Genomic DNA, 19,962 nt, shown 5'->3' with positions numbered 1-19,962 from the left:
ATGGCAGCTGAGGCAGGAGGACTGCTGTGAGTCAGACACTAGTCTGGGCTGTAGAGTAAGGGCCTTGTCTTAAAAAAAAAAAACAACCCACATCTTTTGTTGTCACACTTCTGAATCCTTCACTGGCCAAAATCAGCCCAATTGCATTCTTGAGTTTCCTTCTCATTCCTTTTCTTCTCAATTAGATTCCAACAGAAACGACCGTTTGCTTAACCCACAAAGAGCTATGATGAAAGGATCCAGTTTACCTCCAGTAAAACCAACGTAAGGCACAACTACTCAGAGTACTGTATATTTTCAAAGTATTTAGGAATATTTTAATTAGAAAAATAAAGGCAATAAGATTATCTAATAGGTTCTAAAAGTACCCATGAATTAAGTCACTCACATCCCCCCACTTAAAAAGTGAGACACATTTTTAAATCACAATGCTGTTAAACTTTTACAATAAGGAATAAAACCATGTTATGTTAGGGTACAAAAATCTGAAATTCTGAGCATGAAAATAATTTATTAGACATCTGACTTTTCAAACATTGGGCCCATTGGAGATAGAATTAACATAGCTCACAGAGGAGAGAAAGTATTCCAGCCAACACCTGTTTCATTTCAGATTTCGGGTGGAGTCTCTGCATCCTGGAGGACAGCCTCATCCTCAGCATCCGTATATTCGATGCTAGCATCCGTATATTCGATGCTGATTGGATGACTGATGAGAAAGGTGTGTGTACATGTGTGGGCAATGTCACTGGGGAGCATGACTACAGGGACATTCTTTTTTTTTTTTTTTTCTTGAGACAGGGTTTCTCTGTGTAGTCCTGGCTGTCCTGGAACTCACTCTGTAGACCAGGCTGGCCTTGAACTCAGAAACCCGCCTGCCTCTGCCTCCCAAGTGCTGGGATTAAAGGCGTGCGCCACCACTGCCCGGCTCCAGGAACATTCTTAAGCACAAGAAACAGCACTCCCTGCAGCATTTGATAATCAAAAAAAAGGAATAACATTAAATATAACCTGGCAGACAGGAAGCACAGTGTATGCATTTTGGCCAATGGGTTACTATGGAAAAATGTCACAATGAGATTTCTGTAAGATCAAAACGTAAACTTTAATTAACAGCAAGTTTTAATGCGTGATTCTGTTACTAAAAAACAGAGTAAAGAAAATCAATTAACAAAATGGAATTTAGGGAGGAAATGCAGGACTGTAATGTGGAATCATAGCTGCATCTCTTTGGCTAACTCATTAAAAAAATGCCAATTAAACATTTTCAGTCAATTTTTATTTTTAAAAAAGCAGCAAATCAACATCACAACTCAAGACTAACCTAAGTGTGCATCTGACAGTGAAGCACACCTGTAAAGTGGAGTGGAAAAGGTTTTCAAAAAACCCATCAAATATATGATCTCCAAATCTCCAAACAAACAGTACTCTTTGTAAGACTTTGTTAAGTGACTCACGGGATCTGGGAGGTTATTGCTATGAAAACAAGTCTGCAGTACAGTAGCATGAGTCTTGGGCATTAAGCACAATCAGCTCAACGGAGTTAAGTTGAAAATATGGTAGGAAACTGTGTGGATGAGGGAGGGTGGGGTGAGGCAGTCTGTAAGCCAGTTGACCCAAGAACAACAGAGATAGCTCTGTAACTTTCCAAATCTCCATTAAAAAAAAAAAAAAAGGCAATTAAAACTGACAATTCCAACAGCCCACAAACCAAATCATAATATTGTAAAAAGAAATTCAAACTATGTTCAGAGAGTTCCACCCCACCCACTATCTCATTCTGAGCACCCCAAGGAAAACGGAAGCATCCGTGACCATCACAGATGAAAACAACATGAACGTCACTGGAATCAGTTTTTCCCCACTGAGGTATAAAATCTATATAGAAATCTCATACTATAACAAATTGTACTTCTCATAATTCTTTTTAATTTCCTTTAAACCCTGTTTGACATAATTTTTATTGTTGTAAAAATGTTTTCATGATTCTGAACCTGGTTCCAGTTCTTTTCCACTTACTTTTCTATCAATATTTAATATTCTGGCTACTGATTCTAATCAGGAAATCTCTTCTTCACAAGGCACATCCAGCAGAAATGGCTGACGTGCACGCAAGCTGTAGAAAGTGCATCCATCCCGAGAGCACTTGTGCGCCTTTTTGGGATCTGAAGGCTTTGCCATTGTTCTTGATGAAGACTCTTCCAGTCTTGTAAACATCAGTGTGCACAGTCTCGCTACTTTGCAGTCTCATGTCCTGGGACAGGAAGGCTGGTTCACAGCAAGTGAAAAGCTAGAGAGTCTGAGTTTTAATAATGGCTGATAAGCCTTAACATCCCACAGAAGAGGAAAACACTTTTCCTTTTTTGCTACTTAAGAATGTGGCAGAAATGTATGCTGAGGTAGCCCAGTCAATCCTTCTTTCTTTCTTTGTTGTTGTAAATTTGGTCTCAGAATATTTCTGGAAGGGTGACATTTCGAAGAAGCCACTGCTGGGACCGGCTTCCAGTGCAGTCTCTAATGCTGGGCACCTGGCTGTCCTCTTCTGTGGCTTTATCCAGGCACTGATTACTGTTCACATGCTGCAGGGTTAATTTCTGAAAGGGGCAGAGGGAAGCACACAGCTTAACTAGAAAGTGGAAAAAAAGCACTACCCCAGCACCGCCCCCTCCTTTTTTTGGAGACAGCATCGCACTACTTATCCCTGGATGGCCTAGAACCTGCTACACAGACCAGGCTGGCCTTCAACTCCCAGAAATCCACCTGCCTCTGCCTCCCAAGTGCTGGGATTAAAACTGTACACCACTGCCACTGCCACCCCTTTCCCCACCACACTTTAGTTTCCTTAAAGTAAAAAGAAAACTCCAGGCCAGATTAGTGACTACTAACCTAGGTTCCTCCAACATATTTCCAGACGATTGTTTCCATTATTTTCATTTCTCTATTTAATTCTACGATTCTAAACCTTAAGCTTTTAGAAACATGGGTCCTTCCACAGACTCAACACACAAGAGTGCTGGAGTGGCTGAGACACAGTACAGTCAACCATAAGCTTAGATATCAAATCCAGACGTTACCCTTATGGTGAAGGGAGGTTTTGTGGCACACAAAAGCACAGGAACCTAGACTGGGTTGCTAGCCTAGGCAACTTGGACTTTCTCACTTTTAAAATAATTATTACACTACAGTCCATACTTTAACAGGCTGTGTGAAGCAGTAACAACAGAGCTGAATTATGTGGTGTCTCACTCACAAAAAAAAAAAGGCTACAAATAATCAGGGAGGGGGACAGCTATCTACCTTGATGTTTACGTTTTAGATCTGAGACTTTCATGCTGATTTTTAGGGTAATTTCTAAAGAGTAAATTCATAGTGACCATGATCCTCAATGAATCTGATAAAATACTCTAGACTAAAGACAGTCAAAGGACTAGTGCAGAGTGCACCCGCTGAGTGGTACGCAACAGGCCAAGTAAATGTAACCATAACAAACACACATATATCTGATTTTTTACTCACATCTTGATTTTAATGTGATTCTTTTCTCTGTAAGATCTCACTTAAAATTTTATATTCTATTTTACTTTATGTGTATGGGTATTTTGTCTGTATGTATATCTGTATGCTACGTGTATGCCTAGTGCCTTTGGAGGTCAGAAGAGGGCATAAAATCCCTTAGCATCACCATGTGGGTGACAGGAATTGAACCCAGGTCCTCTGTAAGAACAGCCAGTGCTCTTAACCACTAAGAAAACTCTCCAGTCCCTGAACCATCTCATTTTCATGATGCCTCTTTTAATGGTTTTGTTAACTTAAAAGATAACAGAAACCCACGATGGCATCCATTTCTTTTCTTCTGGTTCTGTATTACCCTGTGCTGTGTCTGCACTGACCTGAGCTGGCAATGACCTGAGGTTCAATCTCACCTACTTTAATTCTCATAGATGCATGGGAACTGCACCTAGAGGACACCAAAGCTGTGGGCGGTGACTGTGCTACCTTTTCTAAAGAAGGTGGGCATGACTTCCTGGCTGAGGATGGGCTTTGCAGTGTGACACAGTCTAGTAGCTAGGAAGCCCAGATTCTACATGCATGCCACACTTCAGTCTTCAGTTTCGGCTGAGACAAAACCAGTGTACAATTAAGGGTCTATCCAACATTCCAAACTCCCTACAAAGGTGGTATCCTTCCTCAGGCTCGAGGTCAGTAGTACTAAAGCAGAAGAAAACCAAGCACAACCAACCTGTGATTGGGCAGTTGCTTTCCATCCAATTTCTAAAAACACACATTTCATTTACTTAGGTTCTCTTTCTTTTCTTTTTTGAGACAAGGCTTTGCTGTACAACCCGGGCCTCCATGGCCTCTGAGTGCTGAGACTCTGAAATGTGCCACAACATCCCGTTTTCTAGAGTCTTTAAATGCCCCATGCTGAGCATTCAAGTGCTCAACATCCAGACCAAATGCTATCAGCAGGAGGTAAGCCTCCCAGGAGACCTGAACACTAGGTCTAGACAAGACTCTGGCTGCTGACGGACGTGCCAAGCTCCAAGGCTCCAGCACTATACACTGTGACATCACAGCATGCAGTGGGGACCTAAAGAATACTGGCAAGTCTCCAGAGAAAACATGACTCAGGCATTAGGCAGGCAAGTGACACACTTCTAACAGCAACCCTTGAAGGAGAGGATAAATGCTTTGACTTACTGCAAGGTTACCTACAACAGAAAAATATTCACCTACCTCCTGCCTCCAGACTCTAAATGTAAATGGGTCTCAATGTACACTGTATTTCTGAAGACAGTACAAGCAGCAAAGGCAAAGCGCTTACTGTTATAAGTTTTATATAGTATATAATATAGATAAGATTTAAACATGCACAAAAGTGCAAATTCAATTAAAAGTAGTAGGGTACTAGACAAAGAGTCTTGGATCAAGAATCAAGAATCCCAGGTCTGATTTATACCATCTTTTTTATTTATTTCCCATTGTGTGACCAGCGACAATTAACTTCTACCCATACAACAGTCTCCTGACTTGAGGCCTCTACTGTGGACTACTGACACAATGCTCCACTCTTTCCTGGTTGCTATGCTGGGACAGATGGAAGCAGAGAGCAGTTCTGACGGTCTGCTCCCCTCCAGATCAATCTCTCTCTCTCTCTCTCTCTCTCTCTCTCTCTCTCTCTCTCTCTCTCTCTCTCTCTCTCTCTCTCTCTCCCTCCCTCCCTCTCTCTCTCTCTCTCTCTCTCTCTCTCTCTCTCTCTCTCTCTCTGGAATCCACTCAGGCTACTGGGCTAGCAAGGCAGCTTGCCACCCCTTCCCTTTTCAAGTATTAATTCAGAAACATTCCTTAGTAAACGTCTCAACAGTCACCTTTATCTTGGAGTCTGTTTCTGTGAGCAGCCAGCCTAAGACATTAATAGTTTTATCTCAGGGAAACAAACTTTGCAAAGTGATCTGGAAGTTTTAAAACTTTGCATGTACAACTAGTTCTTTTTAAATATTTGAAACCATCTCTAGTTTCCTACATTTATAACTGAACATTCACTTTTCAAATATCCACTGTGGCAGGGTGTAGACTGACTAGGCTAAGACCATTCCCAAACTTTGTGTCTTGGCCACCTCACACTGTAAAGACAAGAAACTGAAGCCCTTGCTTTCCCTGTCTTCCTTACATCTATGGGTCAAATCTACAACTCCCAACAAATTATAACACTTTAATAAGTGCTTTCTAGGAAACTTTATTTTCCTGAAAAATAGTAACATCTGACAGTAAACAACACATCCTCCTTTCTTTCAGAGCTGAAATCACAGTTATTTTAGGAATTAGAGTGACCCTAATTCACACCAGAAACTATTTACAACTACGTAACTAGTTATGTAAGAAAAGTATCATCTAGTCACTGAAGCTACTCTAAGTAGGTTATTATCTAATTAATATCCTACCTAATTAATATCCTGTTGTATTCCAGCAAACTGAAGACAAGGAGCTTCTTCATTAAAAAAAAATCTGTTGGTTGTCACAATGGCTATGCCACTGGGGCTTATTGTAAGGAAATAGAGCTATAAGAGTGGGACAGTCACACTCATAGTGGTAATAGCACATATCTAGAAACAAAGAGAACATTTGGACCACTTGTAATAGCCATATTAACAATATTAGTTACTATTAACAAATCAGCTACAAAATCTAAGTATGCCCAGGGATATGCTGTAGCACCTATTCCTATAGGCAGCTGGGTAACTTACCACTGGGTCATACTCCCAGAGCTGGTTGCCTTTTAGGTGGTGGCATTTGAGCATGGTAACTGGGCCATTAAGTTTGGAAACATCCAAACAAAGGTCGTCTGTTCTTATTTCTTTGTTGGCAGTGTAAGAGAAAACCTGAAAAGCAAACATGAACCTATGTAAGCTTTAATAGTAAAAAGAAAGTACTCAGCATTTTAGATACCAACACTTCTATATTTTGTAGCCATAAGACAATGAAAGCAACAGAATTAACTTCAACAGACACAGAGGAGCATATGAGCATAGAGATACATACCAAAACTCAAGCTTAAATGTTCCCTGGGCTATACTGAAATAACCTGCAACTATTTCAAGACACCATTTTTGTACACTGTTAAAGTGATGGAAAGTCTGAGAAAAGCTACACCAATTTTACAGAGAAAAGTAAAACCACCTTAGTTCTCTGTAGGCTGAGTATATTATTAAGGGCAGTCATTTGTTTTTGTTTTGTCTTTTTCTAAAAAGAACAATCAGCAATGTTAATTCAGTTGTCATAGAGGCCTTTAAAAATGCTTTATTAAAAAATCATTAGAAGCTGGGTGTGGCAGTGCACACCTTTAGTCCCAATATTCTGGAAGGCAGAGACATGTGGATCTCCATGAGTTCAAGGCCAACGTGGTCTAGAGAGTGAGTTCCAGGACATCTGGAGCTACATGGAGAAACCCTGTCTGAGGGTAGGGGATGGTGAGAAGAAACCATTAAAAGAGGCAGACAGATTTCAAGTTCAAGGCCATCCTAGTCTATACTGAAAGTTGTAAGCTAGCCAAGGCTACACAGTGAGACATATCTAAAAAATAAATAAAATAAAATAAAATAAAAAATATATCTATATCAATCATTATATTGAAAGCTCCCTTCACCTAATACTCCTTTTTTTCTTTAAAGATATAAAAATGCTTCTTGAATAATGTTATGAGATTAAAAGAGCAACATAAACCAAACTAAAAGTTGTTTTGAAAGTTTACTAATACACTTACCTGATTACCTCCCATACCATGACAATTAAAAATTCCAACCTTTTCATTCTCTTTTCTAGCCATATTGTCTAGACATTGATTTGTTTCCACATTTCGTATCTGGGGGACAATGAAGACACCAGGAGTTAGAATGCTGGAGAGGTACATACAGATACACTAAAAGTCATTCCTTTATTATTTTAGTGACATTTATATCTTGAGTATAAATAACAGCTATCTAAGTGGACTTAGGGCCTACTCAATAGGAAAGAATTCATACTTGGTACAGTAAAGACCAAGCCATTCACATGTAACTAGTAAAGTCACAGACCCTAAGAGAGAACCTACAGCTGTCATTTTCCTAAATCAGAAAAGTTTCTATCTGGGTAGCTCTCAGCCCTCATTAAAGAAGCTTCTTTTGAAGCAGATGAAGACTATCACAGAAAGCCACAAGTGGTCTAGATATCAAGAACAGACAGGGATGTTCAGCCCCAAGTGATATAACTCCTGCAAAGGCTCAGGGAACATCATGAAATGAGTAAAAAGACTGTACTAGTCAGAAGACCAGGGTTTCTGCTTCAAGATAGTGTCTTCTATATATGACAGGGAAGTTGTACCAATGAAATCTCAACAATATGGCCACCTAAACATGACCTGCATAACACCAACTGACATTCCAATGAAGATGAGGGAAATATCACAAGGTCCTCCCTCTAGTTAAAGAACTGTAAGCAATTAATGGCTGTTTAGAGAGTGAGAATCAGTTTTCTCCAGGGACAAGTCCCTGATAGGTTATCCAATCCCAAATAGTCAGTCCAAAACACATGTATATATGAGCAATACTAAATGGACTCAAGGTGGGTACATGTGTGTATGTGTGCTTATGCATGTATGTATGCATGTATGTACATACATATATAAATACATGTGTGCGTGTGTAACAATAATTAAAGAGGAAGAGGTTCATAATTTGAGAGAGTTGAGGGGACATAGGAGGAGCTGGCGGGGGAGAGAGAAGGGTAGAAATGATACAAATACAGTTCTTAAACAATGAAGGGTTTTTAAATTTTAAGTTAAAACTGTTCTATCTTGTTCTTATTTCTTTCACTCTTTGAGTAATAAAGCAATTCAAGGACACAGATGCTGCTTTTAACAATCCCTCTGATAACCTCTCAGGAGACTGTAGATAGGCATTTTCTGGCCAAAAGAGCTTTGGAGACTAGCTTGTGGAAGCAGCCATGGCAAGGCAAATTTCCCTTTCCCATTAGATAGGTATCCACTCCACAAAAGCCATTTTACTGAGTCATCAGAAGAGGAACATCTCAAGATTGGTAAGGCACTCAGACTGCTGTTTAACAGAAAGTAGAAGCCGGGCGGTGGTGGCGCACACCTTTAATCCCAGCACTTGGGAGGCAGAGGCAGGCGGATTTCTGAGTTCGAGGCCAGCCTGGTCTACAGAGTGAGTTCCAGGACAGCCAGGACTACACAGAGAAACCCTGTCTCGAAAAACCAAAAACAAAAACAAAAAAACAAAACAAACAAACAAACAAACAACAGAAAGTAGATGGTAAGTAAATGTTAGAACCATCAGAACTGTCCAAATCGACTGCTCTGCCCCACTAGCTAAACAAGAAAAGACCAGGTTGTATCTCTCTGTGGTTCCTTACAATACTCATGGATTAACAACTACTACCTATCATGATCAGATATTGATTTTGGTTTCAAATCCTACAGTACAAGTTCTGGAAGGCAGACTTGGTTGAAGACTTTTTATCTGGATGTGACCTGGTACAAAAAGACCCCAGGCTGCATTTCTGAGACAATGTCAAGAAGACCAGATGGTAAAATCTATGTCACTTACGAAGCTAGCAGGTTAGAAGAAGGTAAGAGGCCAACTTGCCTTGACAACCACTTGTCATGAGTTGGACAGGTATCACCTTTTAACTTGCACAAACCCCAGCCCAGCTCATAATGCCTCAGCACTATCGAACTCTGGATCAAAGAGGAAAAACCTTTCATTCACCAGTCTAAAGGTGTGGCTGCTCTAAATCCTTGAGAGTCCTGTCACTCATCCTAGATTGTTCTCACTGAAAGGGTAGGAAATGGGAGGTGAGGTAGGTGGGGCTCATGGTCTTACTCACCAGCAACAGCTTCCCCTGTGGTCACTGATAGCCCAGGTTTCTCTTTGCCCTCTTTCCCCAAGACTACCACTAACAGCCCCTGACTTACTCTCAACCAATAATCTTTATTCACCTGAAGTCATTACAAGGGGACTTCTCAAGCATCAACACAAAACTCCACCACTCTCATCTGACCTGTACTTGATCCCATCTCTCCTTCTAGTCTGTCCCAAGAGATGAACTGCCTATGTTCCATCCTTTACATTGAAACCTTCCTCTCTGTGCTGATCCCTCCCTTATCAATTTAAACACATGATGCCTACATTGGGTCTTTCTCGAATATAACATACAATTTATCACCATAGTCAGTCCCTAGTAGGCAGACCAGAAGGGTTAAGTACATTCACACTGTTGTGAAACAGATCTTCAGCACTTTGCCGCTTACAAATCTGAACCACTTTAGCCACTAAACAAAGCATCTTTTCTACCTCTATCTGTTTCTGTAGCCTCTACTTTCTATTTCCATGCACACGACTGTTGTAGGTACTTTACACAAGTGGAATTACACATTATTTTTGTCACCAGCCTACTTCACTTAAGCAAAATGTCTTAAAGTTCATTTATGAGTTAATATATATACATCAGGATGTCCATCCTTTTGAAGGCTAGATAATTTTCCACTGTATGTACATGCAATTTTGACTTACCATTCATGTGTCTAAAAATCTGAATTGGCCATGTAGGTCTGTCAACAGTGCTGCCATGGAACATGTCATATCCCTAAGACCCCGCACACCTGGAGGTCAGGTCACTACGTCACACGATGGCTGTATTTTACATCCTGAGTGCTGATTAAGAGCACTATCACTGAGTCAGACCCCAGTAATATAGTGTTAGCTTTCTGAGGAACTCTCTGTTGTTTTCCAGAGCCCTTGTATCATTTTATAGTCCCATCAACAGCACACAGAGGTCCTGACTCTTCCATATCTCTACCTATACTTGCTACTATTTTTGACAGAAATTATCTTAAGGTATGGGAGCTGGCTTGGTCAAATTTTCTCTTTTAGATCATTCTCGTCAGCACAGGCTTCTTTCCTTCTTTTTAAAGTAGCAAATCCACTTAGATATTTATTCAGTATTGGAATTTAAGTCTGTTCTAATCATGACCACTAACCCTTAGGCAACAAAGACTGTTCATCATTGTTCAGGCTTGAAGGCCAGCATCTCAGTAAGGTTCTGACTGAGCCTGTTGTATTAAAAGGACCTCAGAAGACACAGAGGGTAGTACCCATCTCGTAAAGTTATTGATACCACGTTATAAATAGTACTTAGACAAGTATACAACATGGCTCCATCTTCCCACCTAACACATCTTGCTTAAGTTTATAGGTTGGCAGGCAAGTCATTCTGACTGAACTTAGGAAGCCAGCTAATGACAGCCACAAGCAGATTCAAGACTTGAGCTTCTCAAAGTTGCACTTGTCTTAAATTTCTGTGCACTATGTGTATACCTGCTGCCCATGGAAGTCAGAAGAGGGCATTAGATCCCCTGGGACTAGAGTTCTAGATGGTTATAAGTAACTATGTGGGTGCTAGAAATCAAACCCAGGTCTTCTTCAAGGGCATCAAGTGCTTGTAACTACTAAGCCTACTCTCCATCCAAAGCTTTACTTCTTTTATCATAACTCCTAATTTTTATAAATGATGAAGGCCCTCAACCCCACTCTTATATAAACTGCCTTGTAACCTAGGTATAGCATGGCTCCAAGGAGACCCAGACTTCTTAATAAAGATTTTAAGAATCTCGCTACAACCAAGGCCTCAGGCTGTACCAGACCCTGAAAAGTGACTGGGAAAAACTCAGCACACAGTTTTATAAAAATTAATAAATTTTCTCCCCCTTCCTATATTCTCCTCTACCTATCATCCACTTCTCTACATTACTTTATAGCACAATGTCTTGCCCTGCAAGATTAGTACACATTCAGGATCTATGTTTCTCCCACTCTCTTGAAGCACCAGAGTCACTAATACTCTCATGGCCATTCTCTCAATACTGAGGCAGAAGCACCAACGCAATCTCTGACCAATTCTCCATACTTATGTTATCTGCCTTCTCTATAGCATTCAGCATTAGTTGAGCACTTCTGTTCGTTCAAGTCTTTGAGACATCACTCTCCTGCTCTTTTAACTTTACCATCTACTCTTTTGTTTTTATTTTTGAGACAAGGTCTCCTTATGTAGCTTTGGAACTCACTATGTAGATAGACTAGGCTGACCTCAAACATGCAATCCTGCCTCTGTCCTCCCAAGCACTAAGATTAGTAATGTCTATGGCTTCCAAACTGTTCCAGTTGCCTATAGCTGGGTCCTCTATTATTTGATCCTCTATATGGTTTATATATGGTTTTATGTATGAGTGAGGGTTTATACTTACAATGTTGACAACCTTAGTTGTCAGACTTCATTTTGAAATGGAGTCTTCCTTTTGTCCTTACTATTTGCCACTGCATAAACCTAGCTAACTGACCCAGGAACTTCAGGGATTCTCCTGTCTCTGCCTCCCATCTCACCACAGAAACACTGGGATTATAGAGACATACACCCGTGTTCAGCCTTACATGAGTACATGGGATCTGAACTCAGGTCCTCATGTTTGTGACTCAAACACCATGCCCAGTGAGCCACCTCCTCAGCTTCCTCTTATTATGGTTTTATTACCTACCTACTTGTTTTCTTCTATACAAGTGACCTCCCTACTGTTCCTGGAATATGGCAAGTACACACTCATCTTAGGAATTTTTGCACTCCTTCCTCCTTTGCTCAGAAACTATTACCTTGGCAATGTATATATGGCTGAGTTAGTAACTTTCTTCAGGTTTCTGTCCACAAATTGCCTTAGGGGTGCGTTCCTCAACAGCCCTACGTAATCCAGCATCATTTTCAGCTCACCAGTCGTCTTCTATCTCATCTGCTCTAACCACTGTCTCAGATACCCTATGTTTTTCATTAATTTTTTTCCCCAAGTATAAGATCAACAAGCGTGGGATTTTCACTTTATTTTATGCCATGTAGGCACTTAAATAGTTGTTAAATGAATAAAAATCAGTGAAGAAATCCCAACTTACAGAGATAGGGTTACACACTGAGTGTCAGGGAGACTGAAATCAAAGACATGGCTGTGGCCCTCTTGTATCCATATGCAATTATGACTTACACAGGGAAATCTGTCCTGTTCACTTCTATTACAATTTCTCCTCTACTTGGGTGTGTAATTTTTAATATGTGAGCTTTGTAATTCAAGCGCATAAAGATCTGCAGTGAACTACAGACGGCCCATGTTCCACTGCTACACCAGGCAGCACAGACCTACTTCCTGATACAGCAACCCAATGGAAACTGAACGTTTTCAGTGGAGGAGGGGAAAGCACAGTATCTACACTAACAAGTAATAAGGAGGAAGTAGGTAACACAACATCAGTTTTACCAACTGGAGGAAAATGCTTTCAAGACTAGCTGCAACAACTGGAGAGGGAGGATAAGGAGTACAGCAATGACTGTCCCTGTCTGCATACCCTAGGGGCTGGAGAGTACATTCTTTCAATTTGTGAGCAATCAATTTGTGAGCAATCTGGTCTCTAGGACAACTGTTCAACCCTAGTGCAATAGTATAAAAGTGACCCAAGGCAGTAATAAAACACGGGCTTGGAAATAGGCTGGACTTACCCTAGACACAAGTGTCTCATCCCTGACACAGAGAGTCAATATATGCCTATGCTCCTGAAAGAACCTTCCCTTTGCCCTCTCTGAAATATTTCTGAGATTTTAAGTTCTAAGTGTCTCAGAAGAAAATTATGCCAAATTCCAATAAAAGAAGTTTATTAGAGGGAGGAGGAAGGGAAGGAATGACCGACTATAGTATGGCAAGGTAGAAGCTCTGTGTCTCCTGGAAAAGACAGGTAGACAATAATGAAGGGCTAATGACCAGAAAACATTCAGTAAGTACTATATCAAAGGAGACTCTTGAAGACAGCAACTTTTAAACTCATAAATAACTATTAAAAAATGATCTTTACCCCATAGACCAATAAAAACAAATTCCTTTAACACACTTTCATACATTTGTTCCTATACTATTGTTATATGCACCTAATCTGATGTTAAATCTATACTAGGTTGTTGAAAATTACCACCTTGAACTAACAAATAGGATCTTGGGATGTTAGACGATACTAGGAAAAGAGAGTTCAAGTCTTTATAGTTTAATAGGCTAGATTATTCTACTGTAATGAAGGAGTAGTCCAATGTTTTTGCTTCAAAAACTTGGAACGGGAGTAGTCAAAGTACAAGTGGTAAAGTACTCATTAAGCAGTAATTCAGCGATGCACACAGGATCTCTAGGGTGACCATGGAAATAGACACTACTAGCACTAAGAAGAACTCAATAGATGAGAGTAAATTGGAATACAAAAAAAGTTCATTCTTGGGATAAAGGGAGGGCAAGAGTCACTAAAGCTATATGGAAGATGGTTGGATTTCTTCCAAGAGAAGAAATAACTCAGACTTGTAGAGACTGAACTTTTAGATAATGATTTTAAAAGACTCGAAGTCTAGTCTAAGAAAGACCAAACTGATTGTTTTGGGGAGGAGGGGTATCTCTTATTATATAGCTCAAACTCACAGAGATCCACCTGCCTCTGCCTCCCAGTGTCAATGCGCGTGTCACTACACTGGCTCCAATTTGAATTCATAAACACAGAACAGAGGTCTGGCTAGATGCTAATAAATAAATAACTGACATATTATAAACAAGATACAAGAAACTGTTTACTGTCAAGGTCACTATAACAGATAGCAACATCTTTTTCATACTAGATCCTTTAGTATAGGCATGCACTGGGATTAAAAAGTACAACTAATTTGCAAATTTGTCTTATTTATAACCATTAATTAGCCAATTATTTCAAGAAAAATAACGCTGAATTCTAAGAGAAGCAACATAGGGCATCACGAGACACAAACATGTTTTTCCCCATTTCTATGTTAAAACTGTGAAACTTAAAATTCCCAAAGGAAAATAAACATGTACCCCAAATGTACATACAGAAAAGTGTTTCAACCCTCCTCGTCAAGTTATCTTCACTCTGAAATTTCTCAGGTATTAGAAGGTGCAGGTTTCAAGTAAATGCCTTAGTTTGTTGAAATATGTACATTGATGACACAGCTACATTTAATTTTTTTAAAAAAATCTATTTTTTAATTTATGTGTTTTACCGGCATGCATATATGTATACCATGGATATGCCTAGTACCCTCGGGAGCCAGAAAAGGACACTGGATCCCCTGTAACTGGAATTACAAGATTTCACCTTATGAAGCAAACTATTAGGTAACAAGAACTTACCTATACTTGAGATTAAATATACTTTAATAACAAAGATACTTTAAGAATCTTAGAGGTTAGAAGTTTTAACTTCTTAAACATATAATATATATATATATATATAGTGTGTGTGTGTGTGTGTGTGTGTATATACACATATACTTGTTTTTACCTCTCCCAATGAGAAATAGTGACGAGGAATTTGAGAATCAGGGTAAATATTTTCTAGGTACCAAGAGAAAGGTTTGCATTGTAGCTTATGTCTCAGACCCAGTCTTGATGATATATCGCCATAATCTACCTTTGTAACACCTGTTGAAAGAAATATTGATTTATTAGAGTTCTGTCTGGTAACACAAGTCTGCTTATATGTTCAGTCTCATGAAGCAGCTGAATGGAAAACAGGGAGTTATTAGGTGATATATGAACTCCAGGTGGTATGCCACCTCCCAGAGTTGAAAGCAAGGATAAAACACATATTTTAATTTTTTTCAAAGAAAAAAAAATCATGTGAGAATGTAAAACATACTAATAATAAACAACAATAAGCTACATAGGGATCAAAAAACTTGAATGTTCATCAAGATAAAAAAAACTTTCAATTAAGATCTATTTGATGTAAATATTAAATAGTACGACTATTTCCAGTCAGCTTTCTCTCATATAACTCACTGAACTATATTCACACACCCATGAGTCTTGAAGTATTATAACTGAACACCAAGGTAGAATAGTAATACTTTCAGATAGGCTTACTGCTGAGGAGGAGGAGAAAACATATAAACACAAAAGCTCGATTATTCTTGTAGAGAACCCTCTTGAAGAATGCTATGGGCTCTGTATTGGCTTTATGACATGAGACGGTTTCATAAAAGCTGTATACAGCACCATGGAGGGACTGCTTACGGAGGCTGCTCATAACACACTTCTGAGGTGGCACTGTTTTATAGGGCAGGGGTGTGGGTCAGTTGGGAGTACCTTCTGCAACAATACAATCTTGAGCCAGTGAGATGACTCAGTGGATAAAGATTCTTGCTAACAAACTTGAAGACCTGAGTTCCATCCCTGGCACCCATATGGTAGAAAAAGAGACTCAACTCCCACAAGATAAATGCGGATTTACACATGGGCTACGGCACAAGAGCCACCCCACTCAGATTAAAAAAAATTATAAACATACAAAAACAAAAGTACACTCTTGTATATATCATTCAATATGCACTAACCTGGAGAAATTATATAGAAGAAATTCTTGAATTCATCCATCCATACTTCTGCAAGCCGTCTGTTATTTTTATTGATAATCTGCCCTGTCCCCCCTGGAAATGTGTACGGTGTAGCTTTCCGAAACACATGACCAACATGGGAGCATGTCACTATTTCCAAAGTTCCTCCACACTGCCAAATCTGAAAAGAGCAAGACACGGCTTAGGGACTACCTAGCAAAGGTTCCTGTAGTTTATGTGCAGTACTTTTCTTTTCAATGGAAGGACTTTGGCTTTTATTTATAACCATGAATGGAAAAAGCTGTAGTTACTGGTAAATTTTCCCTAAGATGTATCCAAATTACCAAATCTGAATTAAAGAGCAAAGCAGACTGTGTTGGAAATATAGTTTAAAATTCAGAGCACAAGCCTGGCTATGGTGGTCTATGCACTTAATAGCAACATTCAGGAAGTAGAGACAATGGATCTCCAGGAGTTAAGGCCAGTCTGGTCTACTTAGAGAGTTCCAAGCCAGCCTATTACACAGTGAAAGCATCTCAAAAAGAAACAACAAAGTTCAGGGCTCAGAGATTTTGCTCTGGTATATAGCTAATACTGCCCTAGGATCAAGTGTTTTACAAAATTTTGGTCAAGATCAGATTAAAATACAGAATAGATAGGTTACGAACTAGACATAGAAGAGTGGGACGTATAGAAGCAAATCTCTAAATGCAGACGATGATGCCAGCATCACAAATTCAAATTGCTGAAACACAATCAGCTCTTGTCAGCAAGGACACTATTTCAGGAAATGCGCAAACATGTTTGATGTGGCTTATGATTTATCACTAAATTATATACACACACACCCACGAACATGGAGCACCCAAATCTTTTCTATTTCTGCCTTTCCAAACTTGTGCCACTAACGACACATCACACAGAACAGACACTGCCATGATTTCTACAACAACACAAAGACAGTGTACATCCTACTCCATTTGTTCAATCAATGAACACACGGAACAAACAGAAAACCAAGAACAGACTTATATTCTTGATTCAATGCAATTGTTTCAAAATATATTTTTGTACCATAAAGAAAAATATCATATTTGCAATTAAAACTCACATGTTGAAAAAATGTTGCCTTTGTTAACTATTCATTGTGTCTACCCTCAGGTTTTCCCAGGATTATACTGTTAGCGTTGAGCTAGATGAGATTGCCCAGAAGTTGCCAAGCCTCTCCTTTATAAGCAGGGAGAGTCTTTGGTAGCAAGAGCTTCCTGCTTCCACCTACAACACACTCAGCTTTTGTCTCTACTGTAATATGCTATGTGTTAGAAGCTATTAGCAGCATACATTACCATTTAACATGCTCACAGTAGTGACTATGAAATGAAAGGTCAACTAGGTTGAACTAACTGAAGAGTAATTCCAGAATGCTTTACACTTTTCTTCTTTTTTGTGGTGTATGTGTGTGTGTGTGTGTGGTGGTCAGAGGTTAACATTGGGTGTTACTCTCTACTTTATTTTTTGGGGACAGGATCTCTCACTGAAACCGGAGTTCACTGATTTAGCTATGGATTCTACTGTCTCTATGTCCAAAGCACTAGGATTACAGCATGTATTAATTGTCATGCCCAGCCTTTAAGAAAAATGAAGCAATTTATTTGGTATGTGCATGTCAGAAAACAACCTGTAGGAGTCAGTTCTGTCCTTCTCCCATGCTGACTCAGATTGCAGGAAGACGTTACCCACCGAGCCACCTCAGCACATCTATGTCCAGCTCTTTTTAAGGTGGGAGCTAGGAATCAAACTCAGATCTCCTTGTGTATATGGCAAGCACTTTACTGACTGAGCCAACTCCGTAACTGTTGTCACCTTTTATCGAAAAATATAAAGCTAATAAGGTAACCAGATTTAATCAGAGAATAATTTTCAAGTAGATAAGTACATAATACAATAAAATTGTTTTTGCAGTTACACATCAAAGCAGCCTGCTTAAATTACAAATTGTTTCTATTTAGTTGCTGATGCCTGAATTACTTCCTTAAAATAACAGAAATTGAGAACTGAAGGATTAAGCATAGGTTTAACAGCTAGACTATTAAGGATAACTGGATTATTTGCTGAAATTGGTTTTAACAAATTTTCCATAATATCAACAAACTTTTTATAGGCTGAAGGTTCTGGAGTAAGATTAAACTCACTAAATTTTACTTCTTATATAAACAACAAAAATAATGAATACATATTTTTGGTTAAGAAGATTTTATTTTGTGTCAAAGGGAACTTACCCTAAAGGAAATTTCTAGGTTTTCTCCTCCCCATATATCCATTCCAGCATCATATGTTCCAATTTCCTGAAAGTAATCTCTGTCTATTGAAAAAAGGCCTCCGGCCATTGTGGGTGTTCTGAAATTCAATCATAATACTATGCCATTAATTTTAATAATTTAAAATTTATAATCAGTGTTTTTATAAAAGTACTATACTTCTACAGTTGCTTATAACTACAGAACAATGCTTACTCTTACTCTCTTCAGCAACGCTTATGCCCATGGGGTTTTCTGTGTCAGACATGATCTGTACCTGCCCATGCTCTGTTTAAGCCCTATCCTGTCCTTAGCATCTTTCTTGATCCTTAGTACTGATGGACTTTCTATCTCACAGTCCTTAAACTGAATGAATTTCTCATAATCTCCATTTGACCAGGTACTTGACTCCAAAATTTTAGCAAGTAAAAAGGTAGCTGACTATTTTATTCAACTAGACTTGGACATTAGGGTTAAAATGCCAAGTTCTAGCTGGGCGGTGGTGGCACATGCCTTTAATCCCAGCACTTGGGAGGCAGAGGCAGGCAGATTTCTGAGTTCCAGGACAGCCTGGTCTACAGAGTGAGTTCCAGGACAGCCAGGACTACACAGAGAAACCCTGTCTCGAAAAAAACAAAACAAAAAAAAAAAATGCCAAGTTCTAAAGGGTGGCAAATACTGCAGAAATGGCAGGTTAAAACAGGATGAAAACAAAGAGACCCTTTCCTAGATTTACAAAAATCTTAAAGGAAAGGAGAGGATTCAGTGCAGAGCAACATCAACATTCTCCTTGTACAGGAACTGCCATTCTGACCACCTGCGCTGACTACCCACAGCATGTCTACTGCAGAAGACAAGTCCAGGTGTGCACAGGGTAGCATGGAGGTAGAAGCACAAAGAATTACGAAGAGGAATGATAATGAAGGAGGATTTTAATGAATGGGTATCAGTGGTTTCAGTTAACCATTGATTTCCAGGAAGGATGACTGTGAAGGGAAAACCTGACTCTAGTAGGAGGAAATGAAAGTTCTTGGCTCCAGAGATAAAGCTCCTAAGTTCAGAAGTCACTGACACACACTATTCCAGGCCCCTGTAGGGCAGCAGCACTGTCTCTACAGTGGAAGGTGTAGTTTACAAAGTTTTCAAATGTCTAAGAGTCCTTGATTTAACACTGAACTGCACTAAGAGCAGTAAGTACCTCCTTATACTGGTAAGAACTCAGGCTGGAAAAGAATATGAGTGGAAAATAAAAATCTCTTTTACTTCTCCAGAATTGGATTTGAATTTAAGGGAGAATAGGCCAGAGAAACTCAGAAAAGGCGAAAGTGGTATTCCATTACTACAGAAGCTACAGGTGGATGCACCTGGAATAAATACTAGGGTGTCTGTCTGTCTATGTAGCTAAGTCACAGGTCATGTCCTTACCAGCATGCTTTTTATGCCTTCCTGAATAAAGCCACATGTGATCAAGTATAGTAGTAAAAATATATACATTAATGGAAATTCTGTTATACCCTGTTAATTCTAGTTATTTTTAGAATCTTTCTTGATCCTCAGCACTGATGAACTTTCTTAAGACTCTTTAAATGTATTTCTCATAATCTCCATTTAGCATTGTTAGGACCAAGCTTTTCTATGCTTTGAAGTCAGTAAGTACCACCCAGACAGTACATGCTAGTAAAATGTTATAGCACAA

The 19,962-nt window shown here is 39.3% G+C and overlaps 1 protein-coding gene across 1 annotated transcript in view; it reads right to left on the bottom strand.

Annotated features, from left to right (window-relative positions):
- Window positions 1-292: 292 nt before the first annotated feature.
- The window catches only part of Galnt1 (polypeptide N-acetylgalactosaminyltransferase 1), a 62,244-nt gene continuing 42,574 nt past the window's right edge, over window positions 293-19,962 (bottom strand). The window contains exons 9-14 of the mRNA XM_028774802.1: window positions 18,249-18,366; window positions 15,970-16,150; window positions 14,916-15,055; window positions 7,262-7,360; window positions 6,246-6,380; window positions 293-2,594 (exon numbers count right to left, since the gene is read on the bottom strand). Of these exons, the coding sequence (XP_028630635.1) occupies window positions 2,448-2,594; window positions 6,246-6,380; window positions 7,262-7,360; window positions 14,916-15,055; window positions 15,970-16,150; window positions 18,249-18,366 (820 nt within the window). The 3' untranslated portion in view covers window positions 293-2,447. The remainder of the gene's footprint in view (window positions 2,595-6,245; window positions 6,381-7,261; window positions 7,361-14,915; window positions 15,056-15,969; window positions 16,151-18,248; window positions 18,367-19,962) is intronic.

The sequence above is a fragment of the Grammomys surdaster genome, unplaced genomic scaffold, assembly GCF_004785775.1.
Source record: "Grammomys surdaster isolate TR1022 unplaced genomic scaffold, NIH_TR_1.0 243, whole genome shotgun sequence".
Classification (NCBI taxonomy): Eukaryota; Metazoa; Chordata; class Mammalia; order Rodentia; family Muridae; genus Grammomys; species Grammomys surdaster.
The sequence above is the reverse complement of the archived record's forward strand: the minus strand, read 5'-3'. Positions and strand labels throughout refer to the sequence as shown.